This window comes from Ornithodoros turicata, chromosome 2 (assembly GCF_037126465.1).
Source record: "Ornithodoros turicata isolate Travis chromosome 2, ASM3712646v1, whole genome shotgun sequence".
In the NCBI taxonomy this organism is placed as follows: domain Eukaryota; kingdom Metazoa; phylum Arthropoda; class Arachnida; order Ixodida; family Argasidae; genus Ornithodoros; species Ornithodoros turicata.
The window spans coordinates 42,309,226-42,331,635 of record NC_088202.1 but is presented as its reverse complement, the minus strand read 5'-3'; the positions used below and the strand labels follow the sequence as shown (position 1 = coordinate 42,331,635).

Sequence of the window (22,410 nt, the reverse complement as noted above, 5' to 3'; positions counted from 1 at the left end):
GGAATTAAAACGAATGCGACCGCAAACTCCATAAAAGGCTACAGCATAGCCTTTTAAAACGGACAAAAACCCCTTTATTCATGGTGGCAGACATTTCACACACATATAAAGACGCCACGGCTTATGTTATGCCCCTCTCCTGGGATTGCATCGGAAACCACCGCAAAATTTGGAAAAGGCGGCAGCAAGGCCCTTTACAATGACTTAAATGATATGTATCATGGTGCCAAAAACATACTATGAACGGCTTGTACTGGGATTGTAACAGAGGATACCGCAACGCTCGGCAGCAGATCGAGCCCTTTAAAACGTGCGAAGCCCCTTTAATCCTGGTGCCAGGCCGTACATGGAGAGGTCGCGTTTGAAGAAACAGCTTCCGAAACGACACTCCCTAAGCAAAAAGCGTCCTAAGCTGATTTTGTAGTATGTATATGAGAAAGTAAGATCACGGGGTTTAAACCCCGTATCTTGTTCCCCTGTCGCACCTTGAGAGGTCGCGTTTGACAAAATCGCTTCCAAGCCGGCACTCCAAATGGCCAAATGAACAATTTAGTCAACATCGGGGCTTAATATCATTTGATAGAAAAATAATATTAAGGATGTCCTAAGCTGATTTTGTAGTATGTATATGTGAAAGTAAGATCACGGGGTTTGAACCCGATATCTTGTTCCCCTGTTGCACCCTGAGAGGTCGCGTTTGACAAACTCGCTTCCAAAACGGCACTCCAAATGGCCAAATGAACAATTTAGTCAACATCGGGGCTTAATATCATTTGATAGAAAAATAATATTAAGGATGTCCTAAGCTGATTTTGTAGTATGTATATGTGAAAGTAAGATCACGGGGTTTGAACCCCATATCTTGTTCCCCTGTTGCACCCTGAGAGGTCGCGTTTGACAAACTCGCTTCCAAAACGGCACTCGAAATGATCAAGTGGCCAATTTCGTCAACTTTGGGGCTTAATATCATTTGATATAAAAATAATATTGAACATGTCCTAAGCTGATTTTGTAGTATGTATATGCGAAAGTAAGATCACGGGGTTAGAACCCGGTATCTTCCCCTGTTGCTCCCTGAGAGGTCGCGTTTGACAAAATCGCTTCCAAAATGGCCAAATGGTGAATTTCATCAAGTTCGGGGCTTAATATTCTTTGATATAACGATGATAATAAAGTTATCCTAAGCTGATTATGTAATATGTATATGTGAAAGTAAGATCACGAGGTTTGAACCCCGTACCTTGTTCTCCTGTTGCACCCTGAAAGGTTGCGCTTGACAAAATCACTTCCAAAACGGCGCTCGAAATGGACAGGTTTATCAAGTTGTATAGTTTAATATAAAAGCGATATAAAATACAAAACGGTATCGTCTGTATATTACTCACTCAAAATAAAGTTGTCTGTTCTGTCAGCCACTTCGAGTTCTGAAAAAAATGACCGTTCTCATTTCGAACTCCTTCAGACCGGCCGTACAGTCTCAGCGCATGCGTATTACGATAATACTGGGACTTCCGTCGAGCGCCTCGGAGGGACACCCTGTCTGAGTCGCAACTTTGAAGGCCCTGGGTGCATCAGGATTAACACTCACACATCGTGCCGTGGTTGGTATGTGGCCTGGAGGACGTACTGAAGGAAAATAGGCGATGACAGTTCCAAAATTTGACTGCCTTTGTCAAAAAATCGTAGTCTAAACGTGGGCGCTGTGCAAAAATCCAGGGAATCCCCATAGGCACAATGCATTAAAATTCATTTGGCCAGGGTGCACTAGGCTCATATTCTGCTGGCGCCTTTCATGTCTCCAGGGGTTCTTTACATGGTGTTCTTCTCTATTAGACGATGACATCTTAAAAATTTTATTCTGTTTTGCTGTTAATTGGCATAAACGCTGTCTCCCATTGAATTCACATCCTGTAAGGCCGCTTCCCGCATAGCGGCTGAGTATAGTGACGGAGTGCGCCGGCGGGAGGGTGACCGCCAATTTTGGGATTGTGCAGAATCAGTGTACTCAACCTTCAAGATAAGTTAATAACCTCTAGCCTCTAAGCATGGCTGACATTTGGAAATTGGGGGGGAGGGGTAGGGGAGGACGATATGTTTAATAGAGTGAAAGAAAAAAGGAAGAAAAGAAAAAGGAAATGTGGGCATTTGATGTATTCTTATGCATTTACAAAGTATCCATGAAAGTTAATACTTAAGTTAATAAATACTTAAAAACGGTATTTAAATATCAAGATAAGTACATTTGAAAATATAACATTTAAATATAACATTTAAATACATGTATTTATGTATTGCCCATCCCTCTACCTCCTAGACCGGCGACAAACTCGGACTTCGGCCGCTATTTGGAGGACGTGCCAATTTGTAAAATCGATATTTGCGGTTGGGCCTCCATCCTATGGGATGAGAAGTGGGCGAGCACAAGTGCTCACTTTAGAATAGAGTAAACTGTTGCAGAACGCTCCCTCTTGTGTCCTCACATGCATTTCTGTGGCAGTTGATGCCACAATAGAGAGTTTTAGTACATCGTACGCAAAGGCAATAGCGTACGTAACAGATAGCGTTGGTGGTTCTGCGCACTGTGCGGAGCTCTCTTTCTGTTATGGGCGTGCGCAGAATCATCAACGCTATCCCTTACGTACGCAAATGCGATACCGTACGATGTACTAAAACTCTCTATTATACGATGAAACTTGAACGATGAACGGTCGAAAAATACTTGAACCGGTTTTCCGGGATGCTGACTGAAGGAAGTACGTTGGAATCTAGTCACGAAAGGGCTTCGCACATGCAGACGAACGTTGCGCACTCCATGTATTCCAAGTTCTGATGTGACTCGTAATAGTAACAATTCTTGCCGTTACGTCACAAGGCCATTGTGGTTATGAACGACACCACAGTATCGACGGTCGGTCGGTCTCCTTATCATGCACCAAGAAAGCGTACTTGGGTATTCTTGACGCATTGCTAATGGTTATCCCCAAGGCGCTTACGTCTTGTCAAAAGCAAAAGGGGATAAGTGAAGAACCACCGTCCTTTGGAGGAGCATGCGTGCTGTGAGGTACAACGGAGAATCACCCCATGATCACGATTTATCGGTTGTTGTTGACTGGTGTTCAGGTTAATGTACCCCCAGATTTTTATGCGAGTTCTGTCTTGTGACAATGGTGCGCGAAATCCCTGAACAAAAATTAACATCGCATTCTTAAATTTTCTGGCTGTTTTCACGGACTAATAAGCTTTAAACTTGCGGTTTGCATTTCCGTCCCATGATTGAATATTCGAATTCTCGACGCGCCATTCGCTCTATCCGTGAGTTAGCACTGTTTTCACGAGCTAATAAGTTTTAAACTCGCCAAGCTTCAAATGTCACGTTTACTGACATGTCAAATGACAATATGTCACGTAGCGGAACAAGTGTTTATTGAACCACAAAATACCGGGACCTGCTTGTACGAACGTTGAGGACTTTCCCCAATGCCGTTCTCTGTAGCTTTGCCAGCGCTTTACGCACGACCAACGTCGGAACAGTATAACCCAAAGCACTACTGAAGCTACTGAGTACACCACTGAAAAATACCCTCAACTTTTGGAACAAGCTTCTTTCAGTCGTTCATTCAATTGGTCTCATGGCAAAGCTATTTTTATGCGCATGAATGTGTGCGCGGGTTTTTTGGTATCTAGCTTTGCACGCATGTGTTTTATATGCAACGTGCAGCAGCAGCACACTTTGAGCTCAAACCGATCACATTGTGAGCTTGTAAATTATATGACAACCAAGTAACGAAGCCCTTCCGTGTAATCGGCACGGCTCTCAGGCGGAATTGCCACCAGAACCGGTATATTTTCGCATACTGTTTACATGGAAATTACGGAAGTAAGGAATGATATTGCACAGTCGCCTGCAACATGTCTAATCTGAGAGCCCTAATAGCCGCACCGCCAATATGTTAATTCCAAGAAAACAACTGCGCTATGAGAATAATTTCAGAAGGAGCTCCATCGCGACTTCTCCTCGCGCTTGTCATCGGAAGGTTCGAGCCCACCTCTCCACCATTACGACGTATTTACGATAAACGGAAAACCCGTCGGGAAATACTCGAGCAACGTCCCGTCTAGCCATGATTCCGTGGCGACATTTATGGGTTTGATGACAAGAAGAAGTACTTGGAGTTGGGACACCTTATTTTTCATGTTTGGGAAATTCGGCAATACACGTAAGGCCATGCTTTGAATGAAACCATTTTCATTTGAACATGAAAGAACTGATGTTCTGAGGCTGGAACAACATAGAAGGGACATTGGTAGAGCCCTGGACCGGTAATCTAGAAGATGTGGGTTCGAATCCTACGGCTGGCTAACCTTTTCAGTGACTTTCATCTTTCACCATTTTCATTTTTTTCGGCATCACGGTTCCTATTCATGAAGTCCCCCATCGCTTACATTGCACTCTTGGAACAGTTGGTTTGTCGCATAACGCAAGTTGAACGAGGGATGGTGATGGTGATGTGATTAAAAAAAAGTGCATTTATTTCATTGATTGCGCACATATGAGAAAGTAAATCCCGTAATTTTGTCACCGCCCAACTTCTTTTAGAGGACAAGGCTCCGACAGCTCCGCCGCCTGTCGGACGGTAGTACTAATTGCACGTAGCTTTAGAAGCTTTAGTGCTCCGATAATGGATGGCAGCACCAGTATCTGTGCAGCGCGACGGGCAACGGCACCGCGTAGAGAAGAAATCGGGGGTCGGACTCGCTCAAAAAGCGTGACCACAAGGGAGCTGCCATCCGTCGTTGTGCTCGTGTGCTGTCGTTCGTTCGTCACATTATTATATCCCGAAACTCGACAGACCAGAGCATGGAATGGCGGGTGGTTTCGTTTTTGCCATTTCCGGTTCTCGTTGGTTCGCAGAGCAGCATGAAGATGACGGTTTACTGATTGTATTCAGCTTTGGATTATTGTTGTCTTTGGAAATACATGCCTACATTTGTGATTTGTTACGATGGGTAACGATTTATTGATTTCGCTCGCAAAGCATAGAAGTGCCACTCCAACACGTCATACGCGGTAAACATCGCCATTTGGTGAAAAGCAAAGGGTTGGCTGTGTGTCACAGGTAATCTCATAGATAAAATATGATTCACGTTTGATTCCAAGCAGCACGCCAATATTGGTCCAATATTGGACCCATATGAGCTGCCAAGATTGCCAATATTGGTCCAATATGGGCTGCCAATATTGGACCAATATGGGGAGTGCAACCAGGCTCCATATTGGACCAATAGGGACTGTGCGACAAACTAGTGGCGCCGCGATGCGGCCTCCGGAGAAAGTACCTTGCGTGATATCCGCCGGGTAGCCAGCTTTGTTTACATGTCAAGTGCGGACGTCTTTTTTTTTTTTTTTGCCAGACTGGAGCTGTTGCATCGCTAACTGCGCCAGCACTTAAAAGAAGTCTTCATTAGGGACCGGATGTTTCATTTCTCGTGATTTCTATGCTTCCAATACCACCGAGGGCACTAGACTCGCACCGAATAGCGTTTGTGACGCGCGTTCGGCCATTGCATGGGGTGTGCACAACATGAGCGAATATATTATATTTCTTTTGTTCTAGTTTCAATGAAACTGAATGGGGACCTGCAAAATGATCAATGATTTATAGTTGCCACTTTCGTGACGGTGAAACGCCGCTGGATACTGTATCACCGTCAAATGCACCGACCAAACGGCAACCTAGATTTCGAGATAATGATTGAGGTGTTTCATCGCCAGTGCCCAGAGCTCATATTGCTCCCGGTAATCTGGTTGACGAGTCTCACAGTGAGAACGGAAGTTCTACGTTGTCCAAAAGGTTTAGTATTTACGCACAGACCATTTCACAGCTGTCGTGCCGCAACCTGACGGCGGTAGCCGAGGTAAAAACTCATATAATTTGTTCTTTGAGGATCTCTATAGCGTTATTGTACCTGCAGATACTCGAAAAACTGCAGTACAAGTACAGACCATAAGCTGTCACCTTACGTGTTTATTTGTATGGATAAAACGGACGCACACAGTAAATTCAAAACACCCTTTTGGGTATAAACCGCTTACACCTTTTTGTCCTATGGCTGGCACCCTTTTTTACACCACATCAACTGTAACACCCTTTCAAAAAGGTGTATTGTGCAAAAAAAACACCTGTTTAAACACCCTTTTAGGAGGGTGTTTAACACTCTTACACCCTTTCTAAAGGGTGTAAGCTCCCGCGGCAGCATGCTGAGCCATGCAGTCCGACGTTTTTGCTTGTATGGCAACAACCACCCTAGCGACGGCACAGTTCCAGCCGTGGTTCCACAGCAAAACATAAACTGGGGCGCAGTGCGTCACTGGCAACCCTCATCGTCCTAGCAACACTGTGAGTGAGCAAAAAAAAAAGAACAATTCAAATGAAATGAAAACAAAACAGTTGGACATATGTAAGGGAAGAGGTGAAGATCGCAACATCGTAACGCCGTCCGTGCTCGTGAAATGAGCGGCGTTACGATGCTGCCATCTTCAGGCGATGCCTGTAATAAGCCCGAGCACTCTCGGTCTCTCGGTAGCCTAAATTGGCGTACCATATTGATCATATACTGAAATGCAGTTCGTTGGAGTATATTCGCTAAGCTTAGTGCGGTAAAACTCGTCTGTAACGGTGATGAACATGTGCCTTTGCAATTAACACGTACGCCTGTAACGAGTCAAGATATCAGCGAGCTTCCTGACATCCCTCCCCGTCAAATATTGTGTTTTCAACTCAAGCTATCGTCTATAATGTGATTACCTAATGAGCGGAGCTGTCAAGCCAATGTAATTTTTCTCTCACCAATGAAAACACTGTTTTCAACACCAGTGTAGAAAGGGTGTATATAACGTAAACACCTTTTTCGACACCAGTGTTACTTGAAGGGTGTAAAGACAGGTGTAAACGCATAAAAACACACTTCTTGATACAGCACTTGGTGTAATAAAGAGTGTATTTTCTCATACACCTTTTTTAGCACCATTTTTCGGCCTTTGGTTATCTTTGTGGAATTAAAAAAGGTGTATTTGCTTAAAAACACCTTATTTAACCCAGAAATGGTGTTTTTGAATTTACTGTGCACGATGTAGATTTCAGTGACGAAGGTATGTGTGTGCAAAGAGGATGAAAGGAATACAAGACTCTGTCAACAACATGATATTACAAATGGCTGAAGAAACACACTAGCAAGCCAGGATTTTGTGAGGCGTCACATAGCCATTCTCTCGACGTATCACTTAGAGGTGTTTTTACCAGACAGACGCCAGTGGCTGTTCTCCTTCCGCACGGTTAGATGCATTATAAATCCGGTGGTTGCTTCTGTGCAGTTTGTCCCAATTTTCTTCGTTCGCGCCCCAGAAAGGTTCGCGCCCCAGAAATGCACATGTTTGCAAAAAAAAAAAAAAAAAAAAAAAAACAGAAAAAAAGTACACGGCATCGCCCCATTTTCAGTCAATATGGGGTATACGCGCGCAATATGGGGCCCATATCGCCAGGATTTCGCCGATATTGGCTCAAAGTTTGCAATATGGGGCCCATATTGCCAGGATTTTCCCAATATTGGCTCAAATTGGGCAATAAGGGGCCCATATTGCCCATTTTCAGCCAATATTGGGAAAATCCTGGCAATATGGGCCCCATATTGGACCCGTATCGCCAATGACCAGCCAATATGGGCACAATATTGTGTGCTGCTTGGGATATGACAACATTTACCTTGCGATTCCGATGGAGTTCTGCGTTATTTACGTCATTGCCACGTGACCCGCCCACTGGTGGGCAAAACAAACACGTGGCCATATACGCCAGAACACGCGAATAGTTCTAAGGGCCGCCGGAGCCCACCACTTTGACACTTCAGTCGCTGCAATGTTTACATAACACGTGGAGGTCTATTGTGCACGTATCCAGAAGGTTCGTACGTACTCAACGTAATTACACGGCTTGCCTCGCTTCCAACGCTTGTCGTCATTCCTTCCATCGGCTCGTTTCCCAGTTTGCTATCGCACGTGACTGCACAGGGTTGGCAAAAACGGAGCAGCTCCTCTGTAGTTAGGGGGCATTTTTCCTTTTGTCTAATAAATATTTTCCCTCCTTATTTTTTGTTGTTGTTGCCATCTAGCACTCCAAAAGCCATTGCCTGTTTTGTGCATGCATGAAACTAGTGCAATAAAATTAGTATTATTATATAGGACTGCCTGTTGCGTGCGTTTGCGTCATCTTCTGCCAATAATCTTCTGGAATAATTTGCCAAGAATGTTATCCTCCGTGTTCGAAATATCTACAGTTCCCAAACTCATGCTGTTCCCTCTACTTATTGTCTCCGGATTGATTTTCCTTGTGTCTAACTTTGTTAAATATATCGCATGACACATTCATTTAAAACAGGCTGATATTTATCTTTTCTTTTTTTACGCGTAATTTACAAGCTGTTGGTGCGGAAAACATTGCCATTTCTCCCAGGTGGAATGTAACAAACGCCGAGCATACAGTACTGGACAACGGTGAAAGTCACTGAAAAGGTTAGCCAGCTGTAGGGATCGAACCCACATCTTCTGGATTACCGGTCCAGGGCTCTATACCAATTGAGCTAAGCTAACACGCCTCTCCAGCGACTTTCGGGGTGCGTCATCTGAAGGGAGGACAAACCAGCCACTCACTCTCACTCACCCTCCTTTCACTCTTACATTTTTTGCTCACTCATACACACATCCATACGGCGGATATCGACGCAAGCGGCACCTGTTGAACAAGAGAGAAACTGATGTTCTGAGGCTGGAACAACATAGAAGGGACAGACACTTTGACAGTGACTTTCATCTTTCATCGTTGATTTCTTAGGCAATTTGAGGCTTTGTTTGTATCTGTCCCTTGTATGTTGTTCCAGCCTCAGAACATCAGTTTCTTTCTAGCACTGGACAAGCTCGACAGTTAGAGCCGCTCATACCATTTGATAACCAATATCAGCTATAATTATTTAACCTCGACAGCGATGCTACACCCACTCCTGTTTCACATCATACTAGAACGAAAAACAAAGACACAAAGTAAAGTTGTTGTTTTTTCTTTTTTCTTTTACGTGAAATGACCGTGGAAACATTCTGTTGTGTTTCCAATATCTCTGTGTTCTGACACTCTGTCGCAGGACAAAACATACTCTTTACCTGCTGGGAAAAATCCAGTTAAACTAAACAACTTGAATATATCATCAACATGCTTACAGTAATGGACTAACATTTCCATATTTTTCTTTCTTTCCAATTCCAATTCCAATGTTTACAGTAACCTTGCAACTGCTTCTAAAGCAGCACAGTTGTTCGTACTGCTCACTATCACGTCCTTTTCATCCTTCCTTCATCATCTTCACATAATGTTCCATGTGCAATAGGGTAGGGTACAACGTCACTGCGGTGAAACACCCCATCTCATGGTCATTATTTATTGTTGTTGTTGTTCACTATCACGTATCACAACAACAAATACACTGATGAGGATGAATGGGGAAATTCGCCACCTGGGTTGTGGCCCACTACCCCAATGCTGACGGGACTGCATGAGATGTAAAATGACAATTATGGGACGAGGGGGGAGAGACGGTAGCAACGCCGCACATCAGTATTAGAGGACATAAAGAGACCCGTGTGCCACATAGTGCTATGCGTTTCACAAAACGTTAAAAAATACACGGTCGTACACAAAAAAGAAAAGAAATTATTGGATAGATTCTGAGACAGTAGAAGATAATTGCATCATTTTTCCTTGCATTCAGTGTGTGTGTGCCGCACCTTAAGTGGCGAATTTCCCCATTCATTATCATTAACTTATTTGTTGTTGTTGTTGTTGTTGTGTGTGTGGGGGGGTATATGCTTATTATTTTAAAAAAGGAGGGAAAGGTTAGCCTGTGGTACGGCGGCTTGCTATTCCCAGAAAAGAAAGAAAAAAGAAAGAAAAGAAGGAAAAGAAAAACAAACAAACAAAAAGGAAAAGAACCACGAAGTTGATCACAATTCACCCAGAACATAACTTATGAGAGTAGGTGAAATTGGGGAAGACCGCAAACATATACGTATGTGTTTCCCGCTTATTCCACGAACACATATCCAAAAATACATGGCTGAAGCACAGTGAGGCACAGAATTGCGTCTCAGATATTGTTGGCCGTGTCCGTGTTCCCCCTTTGCAGCCCCCTTTCGTCCGTTGCATGTGACCCGTGTCAGTAGGCGAAACTAGTGTCACTAAATAGGGGTACCGAGTATCGCCTTCCTTTTCCGCGCCGAAGCCGCCGTTCGGTGCCCGCCAATGGGCCCCGATGGTGTCACGTGGTTTCTCCTTCCAAGAACGCACCGTCCATGTTGAGTCCCCTCCATCCAAACCGGTTTCCTCGGTTGCGAGCTGGATCGACGGCGCGCTGTTCTCCGGCGGAGAAAGGGGAGATTGGTGTCCCATTGCTAGGCGACGCAGCAGCGCCGGACCCAACATGGCGGGCTCGCTCGCCGGCGTGGCTCAGTGTCGCTACTCTGCTCCCTATTTAGTGACTCTAGGCGAAATGGGAATGCGGGACTGTAGGTGAGTGAACATGCAAGGGATGGGTAGATAATCCGCTAAAAAGGATTACGTAAAATGGGAGTAGGCGAAATGCGAAGACACTCTGTAGATGAGCGGGACGGAAGGAATCACTTGACTATTTGCGAATTTCATATATGATGTGCCGACATTGGAGATGTTTCCCCAGTCACCATCATCAATTTATCTGTTGTTGTGTAGCAGCAGCGTTATAATCATCACCAGCACCGCCATCGGTTACGCGCAGCACTGCGCGTGACCCGAGCTTTCGTTTTCGGTTCATCGCCATTAACCGTCATTAAACCCATCAACCTCAGTAGAGCCTGGTCGCCTCATTTCTCGCTCTACAACTGGTGACCCGAACGTGATGTTTTAACGTTCCACCATCATGAACGGTGACCAGAACTCCACCAGCTCTTCGCCTCCCAGCCGGCCACCGCCACTTCCACCGCTTGAGGCTTCTGTGGCACCGCTCCGCCTGCCGCCTTTCTCCATCTCCAACCCTCAGCTGTGGTTCGCGCAGGCGGAGGTTCTCTTCGACGGACGCCGCGTCACTTCTCAAGCCTCAAGGTTTGGCTACGCCATCGCAAACCTTCCTCCCGAAGCTGCGGCGGAAGTCCGCGACCTAATCATCCACCCTCACCCCGAGTTACCCTACGACACCTTAAGAGACGAGTTAATTCGCCGCACTTCTGCTTCGGAGGAGCGGCGATTGCAGCAGCTTCTGAACAGGGAAGAGCTCGGCGATCGACGGCCCACACAGCTACTACGCCGCATGCGCGACCTCGCGGGCAACCCTACCACGGACGACTCACTACTACGCGAGCTCTTCCTACAACGTTTGCCCCACAATGTACGCATGATCCTGGCCGCCGGCGAAAATTCCCGCCTGGATGACTTGGCGAAGATGGCGGACCGTATTCTGGATTTTGCTGGCCTTCCATCACCAGGAGCCGTTGCCGCCCTGGCCCCCCGCACCTCCCCTCCACCGGTGGACGTTGCAATCAATGCCATCAGCACGTCGCTCCAGCAACTCCAGACTACGGTGGCGGCCCTGGTGAACCGGGTGGACGCCATTCCCCCGCAGCGACCACGTTCCCCTCGGCGCCTGTTTTGCCGTCGCTGCTCGCCATCCCGTCAACGGTCTCCTTCGCCCTCTCAGCACCACTTCTGCTGGTATCATCGAAAATTCGGCGATGCCGCAAGGAACTGCCAGGCCCCTTGCTCGTAGCCGGGAAACGCTCCCCCCAACCATTAACGGCTGGCATGGCTGGTGGCGACAACAGCCGGCTCTTCCGGATCACGGACCGCGTGTCCGGCTGTCGCTTCCTGGTGGATACCGGGGCTGACGTGAGCGTCGTTCCACCAACCCCCGCAGAAAAACGACACCGACAACCAGACTTGGCTTTGCAGGCCGTCAACAAGTCCACCATCTCAACTTACGGTCAACGCTCCGTCACCCTTGACCTCGGCCTGCGCAGAGTATTTCGTTGGGTTTTTACCATCGCCGACCTCCCCTTCGCAATCCTTGGCGCCGACTTCCTCCACCATTTCGACCTTCTTGTGGATATTAGACGCCAGCGCCTCGTCGACAACACTACTTCTTTGCACGTTTATGGAGCTCCAGCGCATATAGCCGCCATTAGTCCCACCATACGGCTACCGTTGCCCACTGCTTTCGCCGACATTGTCACGGAGTTCCCCGCTGTCCTGCGCCAATCGCACGCCTCTTGCCCACCTCGCCACAGCGTCACTCACCACATCGTGACACGGGGCCCCCCTGTCTTCGCTCGTCCCAGACGGCTGGCTCCGGAGCGCCTCGTCATTGCCAAGAGGGAATTTGAGCACATGCTCGAACTGGGGATCATTCGGCCTTCCTCCAGCCCGTGGTCTTCCGCTCTCCACATGGTGCCCAAAGCAACACCTGGTGATTGGCGCCCATGTGGGGACTACCGTGCACTCAACATCGTCACGGTACCGGACAGATACCCGCTTCCCCATATTCAGGACTTCACCGCGAATCTTGACGGAGCGACCATCTTCTCCAAGATAGACCTCATCAAAGCCTATCACCAAATTCCCGTCCATCCCCCTGACATCCCGAAGACTGCTATAACCACCCCTTTTGGCCTCTTTGAATACGTGCGGATGCCCTTTGGCCTGCGTAATGCTGCGCAGACATTCCAACGATTCATCAACGAAGTGCTCCGCGGCCTGGACTTCGCATTCGCATACATGGATGACATCCTCGTCGCAAGTCCATCTCCGGAGGCTCATCGCGCCCATCTGCGCGCCCTGTTCTCGCGCCTGGAGGACTACGGAGTCTCCATCAATGCCGCGAAGTGCGAGTTTGGCGTTACCACCCTTACCTTCCTGGGACACACCATCACCCCGCAAGGCATCCGGCCACTCGCATCCAAGGTCCAGGCCATCCGAGACTTTCCTGCCCCCACTTCTCGCAAAGGACTTCGTTCATTCCTCGGCCTCGTGACTTTCTACCGACGTTTTGTGCCTCGCTGTGCTGCCTTGCTCCAGCCTCTCTACGCAGCTCTCGGCGCTGACCATCCGAAAGAGGCCCGTGCTGCCCCTCTGGAGTGGACACCGGCAGCAGAACGCGCGTTCGAAGAGGTCAAGCAGGCCCTGGCAGATGCTGTGCTGCTCCACCATCCTCGTCCTGACGCCGAGACAGCGTTGTTCGTCGACGCCTCCACTGCTGCTGTCGGCGCAGTCTTGCAGCAGCGTCAGGATGGCCACTGGAAACCTCTCGGTTTCTTTTCCCAACGCCTCTCGCCAGCCGAAACACGCTACAGCACCTTCGGGCGTGAGCTCCTCGCCGCCTACCTGGCATGCAGACACTACCGCCATTTTCTCGAGGGCCGTCCGTTTGTGCTGTACACCGACCACAAGCCTCTCATGTTCGCCTTGCGATCGGCCTCCCTCAACCACTCGCCTCGTGAAACCCGCCACATGTGCTACCTCTTGGAGTTCACGACCGATGTGCGACACGTCGCAGGCGAAGACAATGCCGCTGCCGACGCACTCTCGCGGCCGGACGTCAATGCTCTCCATCCGCCCCCAGCGGTCGATTTGGACGGCATCGCCCAGGCGCAACAGGCTGATCAAGAGCTCGCCGCCCTTCGTTCATCCCCAGCCTCATCCACCACTTTTCGGGAGATCTCGCTCCCCGGTTCGACGGCAAGTCTATGGTGCGACACCTCTACTGGTACCCCGCGCCCTTTCGTTCCCCTGGCCTTCCGCCGGCATGTTTTCAACGCCCTCCACTCGCTGTCCCACCCAGGCGTGCGCGGCACGCAAAAGATCGTCGCAGAGCGCTACATATGGCCTCGCATGAATGCCGATGTCCGTGACTGGGCGCAGGCCTGCCTAGCCTGCCAGCGGTCCAAAATCTACCGCCACACCATCTCGCCTCCATCGCGGTTCCTTCCGCCAGATGCACGTTTCGACCAGGTCCACATCGACTTGGTCGGCCCGCTTCCTCCGGCCAAAGGCTACCGCTACCTGCTCTCGTGCATCGACCGCTTTACCCGCTGGCCGGAGGTAACGCCGATCCCTGACATCACGGCAGAGACGGTGGCCCACGCATTCCTCTTCTCCTGGGTTTCCCGATTCGGCGTCCCGTCCACTGTAACCACGGACAGAGGACGCCAGTTTGAATCGGCCCTCTTCCGTCACCTGTGCAGCGCCCTCGGAACCCATCACATCCGAACCACGGCCTACCATCCGGCTGCCAACGGCCTGGTCGAGCGCCTTCATCGGCAGCTCAAGGCTTCCCTCCGCGCCACTGACCACGGCGACACAACCTGGCCCGAGCGTCTACCCTTCGTCCTGCTTGGCCTTCGCGCCGCGATCCGCCAGGATGACTGCAGCGCGGCCCACATGGTCTACGGCTGCCCGCTCCGCCTTCCCGGATCATTCTTCACCCCCTCGGCCCCGCTCGTGCACGACCCTTCCTCCTACATCGACCGTCTCCGCCAGCTCTTCCGGGACCTCAAGCCCACGCCTACCCGCTCCGGTCCCGCCACACGCGTGTTCGTGAGCCCCGACCTTAATCACGCCACCCACGTCTTCGTCCGCCGGGACTCTGTGCGCTCCAGCTTGCAGCCTCCCTATGATGGCCCCTACAAGGTCATCTCGCGAGCCGCGAAGTTTTTTCGCCTCGATCTTCCGCGTGGACCTGACACTGTGGCCATCGACAGGCTCAAGCCCGCATTCCTGGAGTCGGCACCTCTGGTATCGCCCGACCCGCCCTCCCTACGTCCGTGCCACGGAGGAGAAGTAAGGAGAACGAACTCTGCCGCGCCGCCGTTGAGAAAGCGTAGTCCCGATTCCTCGAGTCTAATTGTGGCCGCGGCGCGGCGCTCGCGCTCCGTCAGGTACTTGCTCCTCTGAAATAAGGTTGCTGTAATGCACTCTTTCAGATGTACTTGTGTGTCCAGTGGAAGCAGAAAAAAATATTTTGATGAGTAAACACGCTTATCGTGTATCGAGGAACGATCTCTCCGTGAATTTTTCGCCTACAGTTTTTGTTAGTGCAAAGCGAGAAGCTTTTATTTTACAATGCGGGGAAGCCGCCGTGAAGGGGGCTCCGCGTTGGCTGGACTGCTTGAATGTCTCCGTAAGCGTGGTGCTCTCGCAGTCAAGAAGCTATTCTCTTTTTCTTTTTTTATTTGCGATAAAACACGACACTCGAGGAGGCACAAAGGTTGTTATCCGACATCGTACAGGATGGTACGCGTATTTACATCACCGCCAACACACGACCACGAGATGTACATTGATAATGGTTTGCATTGATCTGTATTAGTTCCCGGGAACACCTCGCAGTGTAGGGTAATGACGTCATTGGGCTGGTTAATCCGCATTTGCATTCTAGCTGTTGCACGAGAGCTTTGTCGAGTATGCACAACGCTTTGAGAAACAGGAGCCTTTTGTCGTAATTGTGATGCATCCGCTGGGATAGAGAGTTACATATTTCGCATGCCACCATACACGAATTTAATACCAAGGTACCAGAACGCACTTCTGTCGCAGGTTTTGCACACGCGCGGTACATGATTCTGTGCATGCACTTCCTGTTTCTCGAAGACGATTTTCATCTTGGTGTACCGGGGGGTACATCCCATATCTACTGGAATTAGGGCTTTTTGGCTTTTCTGGCAGGTATATATTGGTGGTGTTGCAGTACTGTTCCTTTATATTTTTTGTGGTGGTGGTAAAATATCCGGTGCAACGCTTTGAGCAGCACGCTTGTACAGAAGTAACTGGAAACTGAACACCAAAGCGATATTGTATAATGTAGAAGTAATGTGTTGTTCAAAATTTCAGTGTTCGTCAACATAAATTAGAGACTAGATCCCGACTTTATTTTGCAGTTCCCAAAAGCGAGTGATTGGCATGCATGACAAGATATAAGAAACTAAGTGCCAGAACCTTCGGAACCGCACCGTGTCCCATCATCAGAGCGTCCCGCCCCTCCTTGCACTCACACACACAAAGGTGTCTTAACTGCTTGACACGTACGGAGATAAAACTTTCTCAGTCCCAGCTTATGCAACGACCCACATAACGCGCGATTCCGGAAAGATCGCATCCGGCGACTTTCGATTACAGAGCTTCTAACTTTCTTTCTTCCCTCCTGACTTTCTTTGCTCCATACCACTCAAATGTGGCTTTTCGGAACAACGTTTGCTTCCTTTGGGGTATGTTAGCGTGTTAGCGCAGCGGTCAAAGTACGCGCGCACCACAGAGAGAAGGGCACGATACCCGAGACGGCCGGGGAGAAGCGACAGAGGATTCCGTCGGAGGCATTCGACACTACACCTTTGGCAATGTCAGACGTTTGTCTTACGTATTAAAGTTTCGTTTTTTTTCTTCTTCTTATTTCCGATTCCATTTTTATCGGACAGGTAGCTTCCATCTATGAGACAAAAACGAGGTAGCAGAAACCGAAAAAAAAAAAAAGAAAAGAAAAAATAATTGTAGCTGACCAGAAAATATTAACTCGTTACTGAAGACACCGTTGTTTATGCTTATCAAAGAAACATTCGTTTTGAACGCTTTTTAGTAGAGTATTCGAGCACAAACGGCGCATTGCCGTGCAGGCGATTTCGCGGAGCTAGTACCGGAGGGAACGCGAGCGCCGCGCCGCGGCCAACAATTGACTCGATAAATTGAGACGTCGTTTTTCAGCGGAGTTCGGTCTCCTTACTTCTCCTCCGTGGTCCGTGCTCAGCTCCTGTCTCCAGCATTCCTCCCCCTCCACGTCGAGTGCATTGGGCGCCGCAGCTCGCACACTACGAGCCGCCCGCCGCCTCGGGTCCGGCTCCTGCACTCCTTCGCCTCGGCGCCCGACCTTTCCCCCAACCTCGCCAGCTTTGTCATCCGCCACGGGGGGGAGCCTTGTAGCAGCAGCGTCATAATCATCACCAGCACCGCCATCGGTTACGCGCAGCACTGCGCGTGACCCGAGCTTTCGTTTTCGGTTCATCGCCATTAACCGTCATTAAACCCATCAACCTCAGTAGAGCCTGGTCGCCTCAGTTGTTGTTGTTGGAGATGTTAGTTGTTCTTATTTGGTCAAATCACTTTATTTCTCTGTTTCCTACTATTTTAGGAATTAAAAACGCCGCTCCCGTGGATCCCAGTCTAATTGCCCGACCATTGCGGAGAATCTACAAGAAATTTTCAGGAGGAGTTCTTCCGTCCAGCTCAGCTGGGGAATGCAAGGTGTGTCACCTTCATTTATTTATTCTATGTATCCTACAAAGGGGGGGGGGCTGAACTTCGTCGGGGCACAGACACATCACGTTTCTGAAACATTATAAGTGGAGAAATAACCATCAGAAAACACACAACAAAAAACAGTTAAATTAAAACTCCATAGAAACCTCTCACCCTACTCGTACCCGCAGGCAGGACACAGAATGCACAGAATCTCATGAAAAACTAAATGAGAGAGAGAGAGGAACGACATACGTTGCTTTATCCGTTATTTGAATTTTGTTCTGCTTGACCACTTTTAACAGAGCTGGCGTTCCAGATTAAAACGAAAGTTAAATAAACGCTCCCACATGCTTTCTTGTGATGCTCAGGATCATGGACTTCAAAATGGCCTTTCTCAGACAATCTTCTGCCGAACGCGATCCACCCAAGCAATCTGAGCAATTCAACGTGCCGCTTAGTATGGAGTCGCCCGAAAAGTTGCACGACCGGATGGACCTAACCTAAGGCTAATCCCTGATTGGCCACTGGCGCACGCCGCTTCCATCGCTTCCGTCTCCCGCCGCCGATATCTGCTTGCCTCGGACTTCGGGGGCTGCCCTGCGTTTCTATTGTTCGCCGCCGCTTCAGCTGCCGCTCGCCAAGCGCCGCGGCAGGCCGCTGGAGAAACGCCTCATGCAGTTGGGCCTTTAAAAAACCTCCAATGCGACTTCCGGTGCGCGTTCCCGAGTGCATCCTGCGCGCCCCTTGTCTCACGCCTGGTAAAAGCGGTACCACCTCCAGCCCGTGACGCATGTTCCGGTGTACAGTCAGTTTCACCAACACCACCTAGAATCAGACCATGATCGCTTGAGCGACGAGAGGGGGTAATGACATACTCTGCTCGGCGTTGTTTATAACATACAGGTGGGCGTCGTCGCGAGTATAGCAAAAAGAAAAAAAAAAAGACGGATGGAGGATCGTTTGCGCGACGTGACATAACAATTAAGAGTCAGCCAATCACAACGTTGCTTTCAGCCTTCGTCAACCGCATGGGAAGCCAGTTGTAGTCACACAAAGCCTGTGTTTCAAAATGGTCTGGGCCGATTGGCTGACATCCTGGCCGGCTGCCGAGGAACTCACGCACCCTCTACGTATCTCTACCCTTCATCCTCCATTTTCCATCCGTCTTTTCTTTTGCTATACACTCTTAACTCGGTACCCTTTATTGTAACTTTTAGGAATGTGTAACCTTTATATAGACGTAGATTTCCAAATATCGTAGAGGTTACACGTCAGATACCTCTATTTAGAGGTTAAACACGACTTGTAACATGACACTGGAGGAGCAATACAGGTTACTTCAGTGTTCAACGGAAATCCAATCGTCGTAACTTGTAAATGTACCCTTTATAGGAACGTTGTAACTTCTAAACGAATTCTGCGTTTGAATTTCCTTCGTTTGTTTTTCTTGTTTGTTTGCAAAGTAACCTGTATAAAAGGTACTGCTCAAGAGTCACTGTGTTCTCGTCCAAGCCGCACATTCAATCATTCAGTACGAGAGTGTCGGATCAGTGTGCGTTTGTGTCTCTGCGTCTGTACGAACTGCGGATCGTGTTAAGAACTGTGAAGAATGCACAAGTGTCAAGTGACGGAACTTTATCAGGGTATTTCTACGGTATGTTCACTACAAAGTTTACGTGGTTACGTTTTTGCTGGACAGTCTAGAAACACTAATCACAGCACAGTCTGTCTCTCTAGCACGGCTCAACGGTTCGACACAGTGTGTACGTGTGTGTCTTACGTCCGTTATTTGCTTAGTGCTTTGTCATCCTTGTGTTTTACTTCTTCGTGTGCTTTTGGTTAACCATAGCCGCGTCGCTGATGTGTCATTCTGACATATCAGAAAGGAATAGAAATGTTTTCGGCGTACTGGAGAGGAAGTTGCAACAACGTGAGGACTGCAAAGAGTATACCTCCTTGAAACTGAATGTCGTTCACCACAGCTGAAGTGTTGATATTGCGACGTCTTCGTGCTCTTGCCTCAGCTGTAGTTCCAGGTTTGCCAATTAAATAATACATATGCTCCAGTTGCAATTATTTCTTTCTTTCATTCATTTGTTGTGCATGTGAATCTGTACATGTAGTGATCACTCACTTTTCGCAACTGGATGCTCTTAGATGAATTACGTATATTATAGCCATATGTTCCGAATGACAGTATGCGTTCTGCACTGATGAGAGCTCATTTTGAGCACCATTTGTTCTGTAGCGTCTGTGAAGAGGCGAGCGTCTTAGAGACACCCATGCCTGGCGAAACTGTAACTTTTACGTCGGTGTGGCGGTTATGAGACAGTAACCTCTATTTATAGGTCATCTGTGTAACGTTTATAGAGGGTATTGCCCATAGGTTACAAGGTAACTTCTGAAATAGAAGGTAAAAATTTTGAAATTTTTACCCTTTACTAGAAGGTACCAGGTTTAGAGTGTAGTCGTGACGACGCCCACTTCTGTGTGGCCAACAACGGCGACCCGATCCCGCCATTACCCACCTTGGCGGACTTTATATGTCTACGTGCGAAGGAATGAGAGGAGTATTAAGCAGGACTTCTGTGTCGAGATGGCGTTGGTTTGGCGGGATTGGGTGACGGTTTCAATCCTCCGGCCCTTCGCTCTGTTCAAAGAAAGCAGACGACAGAAGAAGGCGCAATATGCTGAGCGCATGCGGAGCACTCGGCTTCCGGACAGCCTCACAAGCACCGAAATGTTTGTGAGGCTGTGAGGCTGAGGTTTGTGGGCTCCAATGTGTCGGAAATTCGTAGCAGACGAAGCGGTTGTCTTCACCCTGCACAGGCACAGAGGAAGCTAGTATTCAGACAGTGTACTGGTATAATAGCCACCCATAATAGAAACTCAGGAAACACAGCTATGGTGACGTCAAAGCGAACAATCACGATCACGCATTCACTGGCGGATCCAGGGGGAGGGGGGTGATTGCAGCCGAAATCATCAGGTTAACTATTAGGTCCCCCACTCTCGTCCCCCACTACGCGCTTCGAGAACGAAACCGCGCCCCACAAAGTGAGGACCTGGATTCGCCCCTGTAGACATTGCGATACAGTTCACCAACTGCTGCGTGGATGGCCATGATCAATGATTTACGTGTGTTTTTGTCATGGTCCTCCTTTTCAACGTGTAACTTGTTATCTCTTGCCATATATGTATATATATGTCATGAATCAGTCGGCGAATTAGCTCAGTTTCCTTCGAAAGCTGCATGTGAAGTGAAGGTGCATACCGTAGCAGCGAGTATAGAGTACTTCTACTAATGCTAGTATCCTTTGAGGGTTGCATTATACAGTACATCGGTCTGTAAGATCTGCAGAAGTTGGTTTAACTGTCTTAGATTAACTCTGACAAGGAAAAGAAGGCTCGTCCGTTGCGGAGGACTTGGTTGGTTATCCGTGAGGTTTTCCCGTTTTCGTTCTTGCTTTTATTAGATTTCCCTTAGATGGCGCCTTGTAAACAATGATATACTTACATACAACGCCTACATGTAGCTCACCTTGTATTTGTTCTGTGCGAATAAAATCACTAGTAAACAAGAACCATCTGATTTCGATGCGAAACTTTATTGTATTTTAATATCATCCTTGGTTTGCTCGAGAACATCAGTACTATCGTTGGTGAAAACTTTATTTGAAAATGCCAGCGTTCTTGTGCGTCATTACTTGTCACATACAACTACTACAGCTACCGCGAGGAAACAGTTGCGAGACAACCAAAGGCACCTAGATCTGAAATCTTAAAAAATCACATCGCCATCGAACCAATGAGAATGAACCATTTCCATACCCGCGTTGCCCCTACCGACGGAATGTCGAATGTCATGTAGCCCCCCCCCCCCCCTTTTGCACACAGACACAGTAATCATGGCGACGGTTATAGCCAGTGGCACGTCGCGTGGGAAGATAGCGAGAGGAGACTTCAAGAATGCGGAAAAGCGTTGTGAAATTTCGGCCTGAAACGTCCACGTAACCTTGAAGCAGGTTATCTCCCACCAACTAACATGGCAGCCGCCTTGTAGGCTGTGCATGCGCATACTCCTATTCGGAAAGGATCCATTCCAGCGATCTGTAAAGCAATCCAGTAAGACCAAGTCAATTACGCCATTAAATACTCATCGTAACACTGCATGGTATTGGTACATCGCACTTGAAGTCACCTGTGCGCACAAACAATTTGTCCTAGTACTGTACCAAAGTACACCAGCACAATGCACCAATTTGTTCCACCTGGGGTTGTTTTGACGTGTCGGAGATTTCCGGCGTACGTCCAAGGAATCCCTGGTGGTCCAAATTACCCGCAGTCCTACTCTGCGGCACGTGCAGCATGTCGTCACACTACGCAGACAAACCACACGTACGGTGCCATTATTGACACAATGCGCTGGAAAGTGTTGAATGTTGTAATTGTTATTGTATACGGTTGTTGAATTGTTGTAACACGTATCCCAACACTTTTACAGAAGGGAGACCATTCCAACCTCCACGACACTGGCCACGTGAATCTCGCCATCGTACGAGACGATGGCAAGGAAACCCTTGCCGCACAGTCTACCACGATGTAGTTTTCTTCGATACGTGACACATGTTCAGCATCTCCATCGTGTTGAAAAACAAAAGACGCCGGCCACATCTCCTGAAACTTGGCAGTCCGAATGCGACCGTGTATTCCGAGCTCTATTTTTTCAGAAACGCTACTGTTGCAAAGAAACGTAAATAAAAGTTTGCAAGTTCTTACGCCATACATTCCAACTGGTACGCGGACGTTTCGGTACAGGACATTTCGGAACGTACATATCGATGGGAACCGGCAAAAATGTCTCGGAAAAAATGTCCCCGGAAGAAGTGTCCCCTGTGAAACATCCACTTTTGGTACCCGTGGAACTGTTGCGAAATCCCCAGTTGCGATATTGGCGGTCTTGAAGTCCTCGGGCTCAAAATAAATAAATTATCTAACGACTTATTAAGTGTTTTTACTTGGAAAGCTTGGGCCACCTTCACTTGGGCCATTTTTCACT

General features: G+C 48.3%; 1 protein-coding gene across 1 annotated transcript in view; it reads left to right on the top strand.

Moving 5' to 3' along the window:
- Positions 1 to 22,129, top strand: part of LOC135383392 (sodium-coupled monocarboxylate transporter 2-like) — a 71,036-nt gene extending 48,907 nt beyond the window's left edge. The window contains exons 16-17 of the mRNA XM_064612864.1: positions 17,242 to 17,354; positions 21,856 to 22,129. Of these exons, the coding sequence (XP_064468934.1) occupies positions 17,242 to 17,354; positions 21,856 to 21,957 (215 nt within the window). The 3' untranslated portion in view covers positions 21,958 to 22,129. The remainder of the gene's footprint in view (positions 1 to 17,241; positions 17,355 to 21,855) is intronic.
- The last annotated feature ends 281 nt before the right edge of the window (positions 22,130 to 22,410 follow it).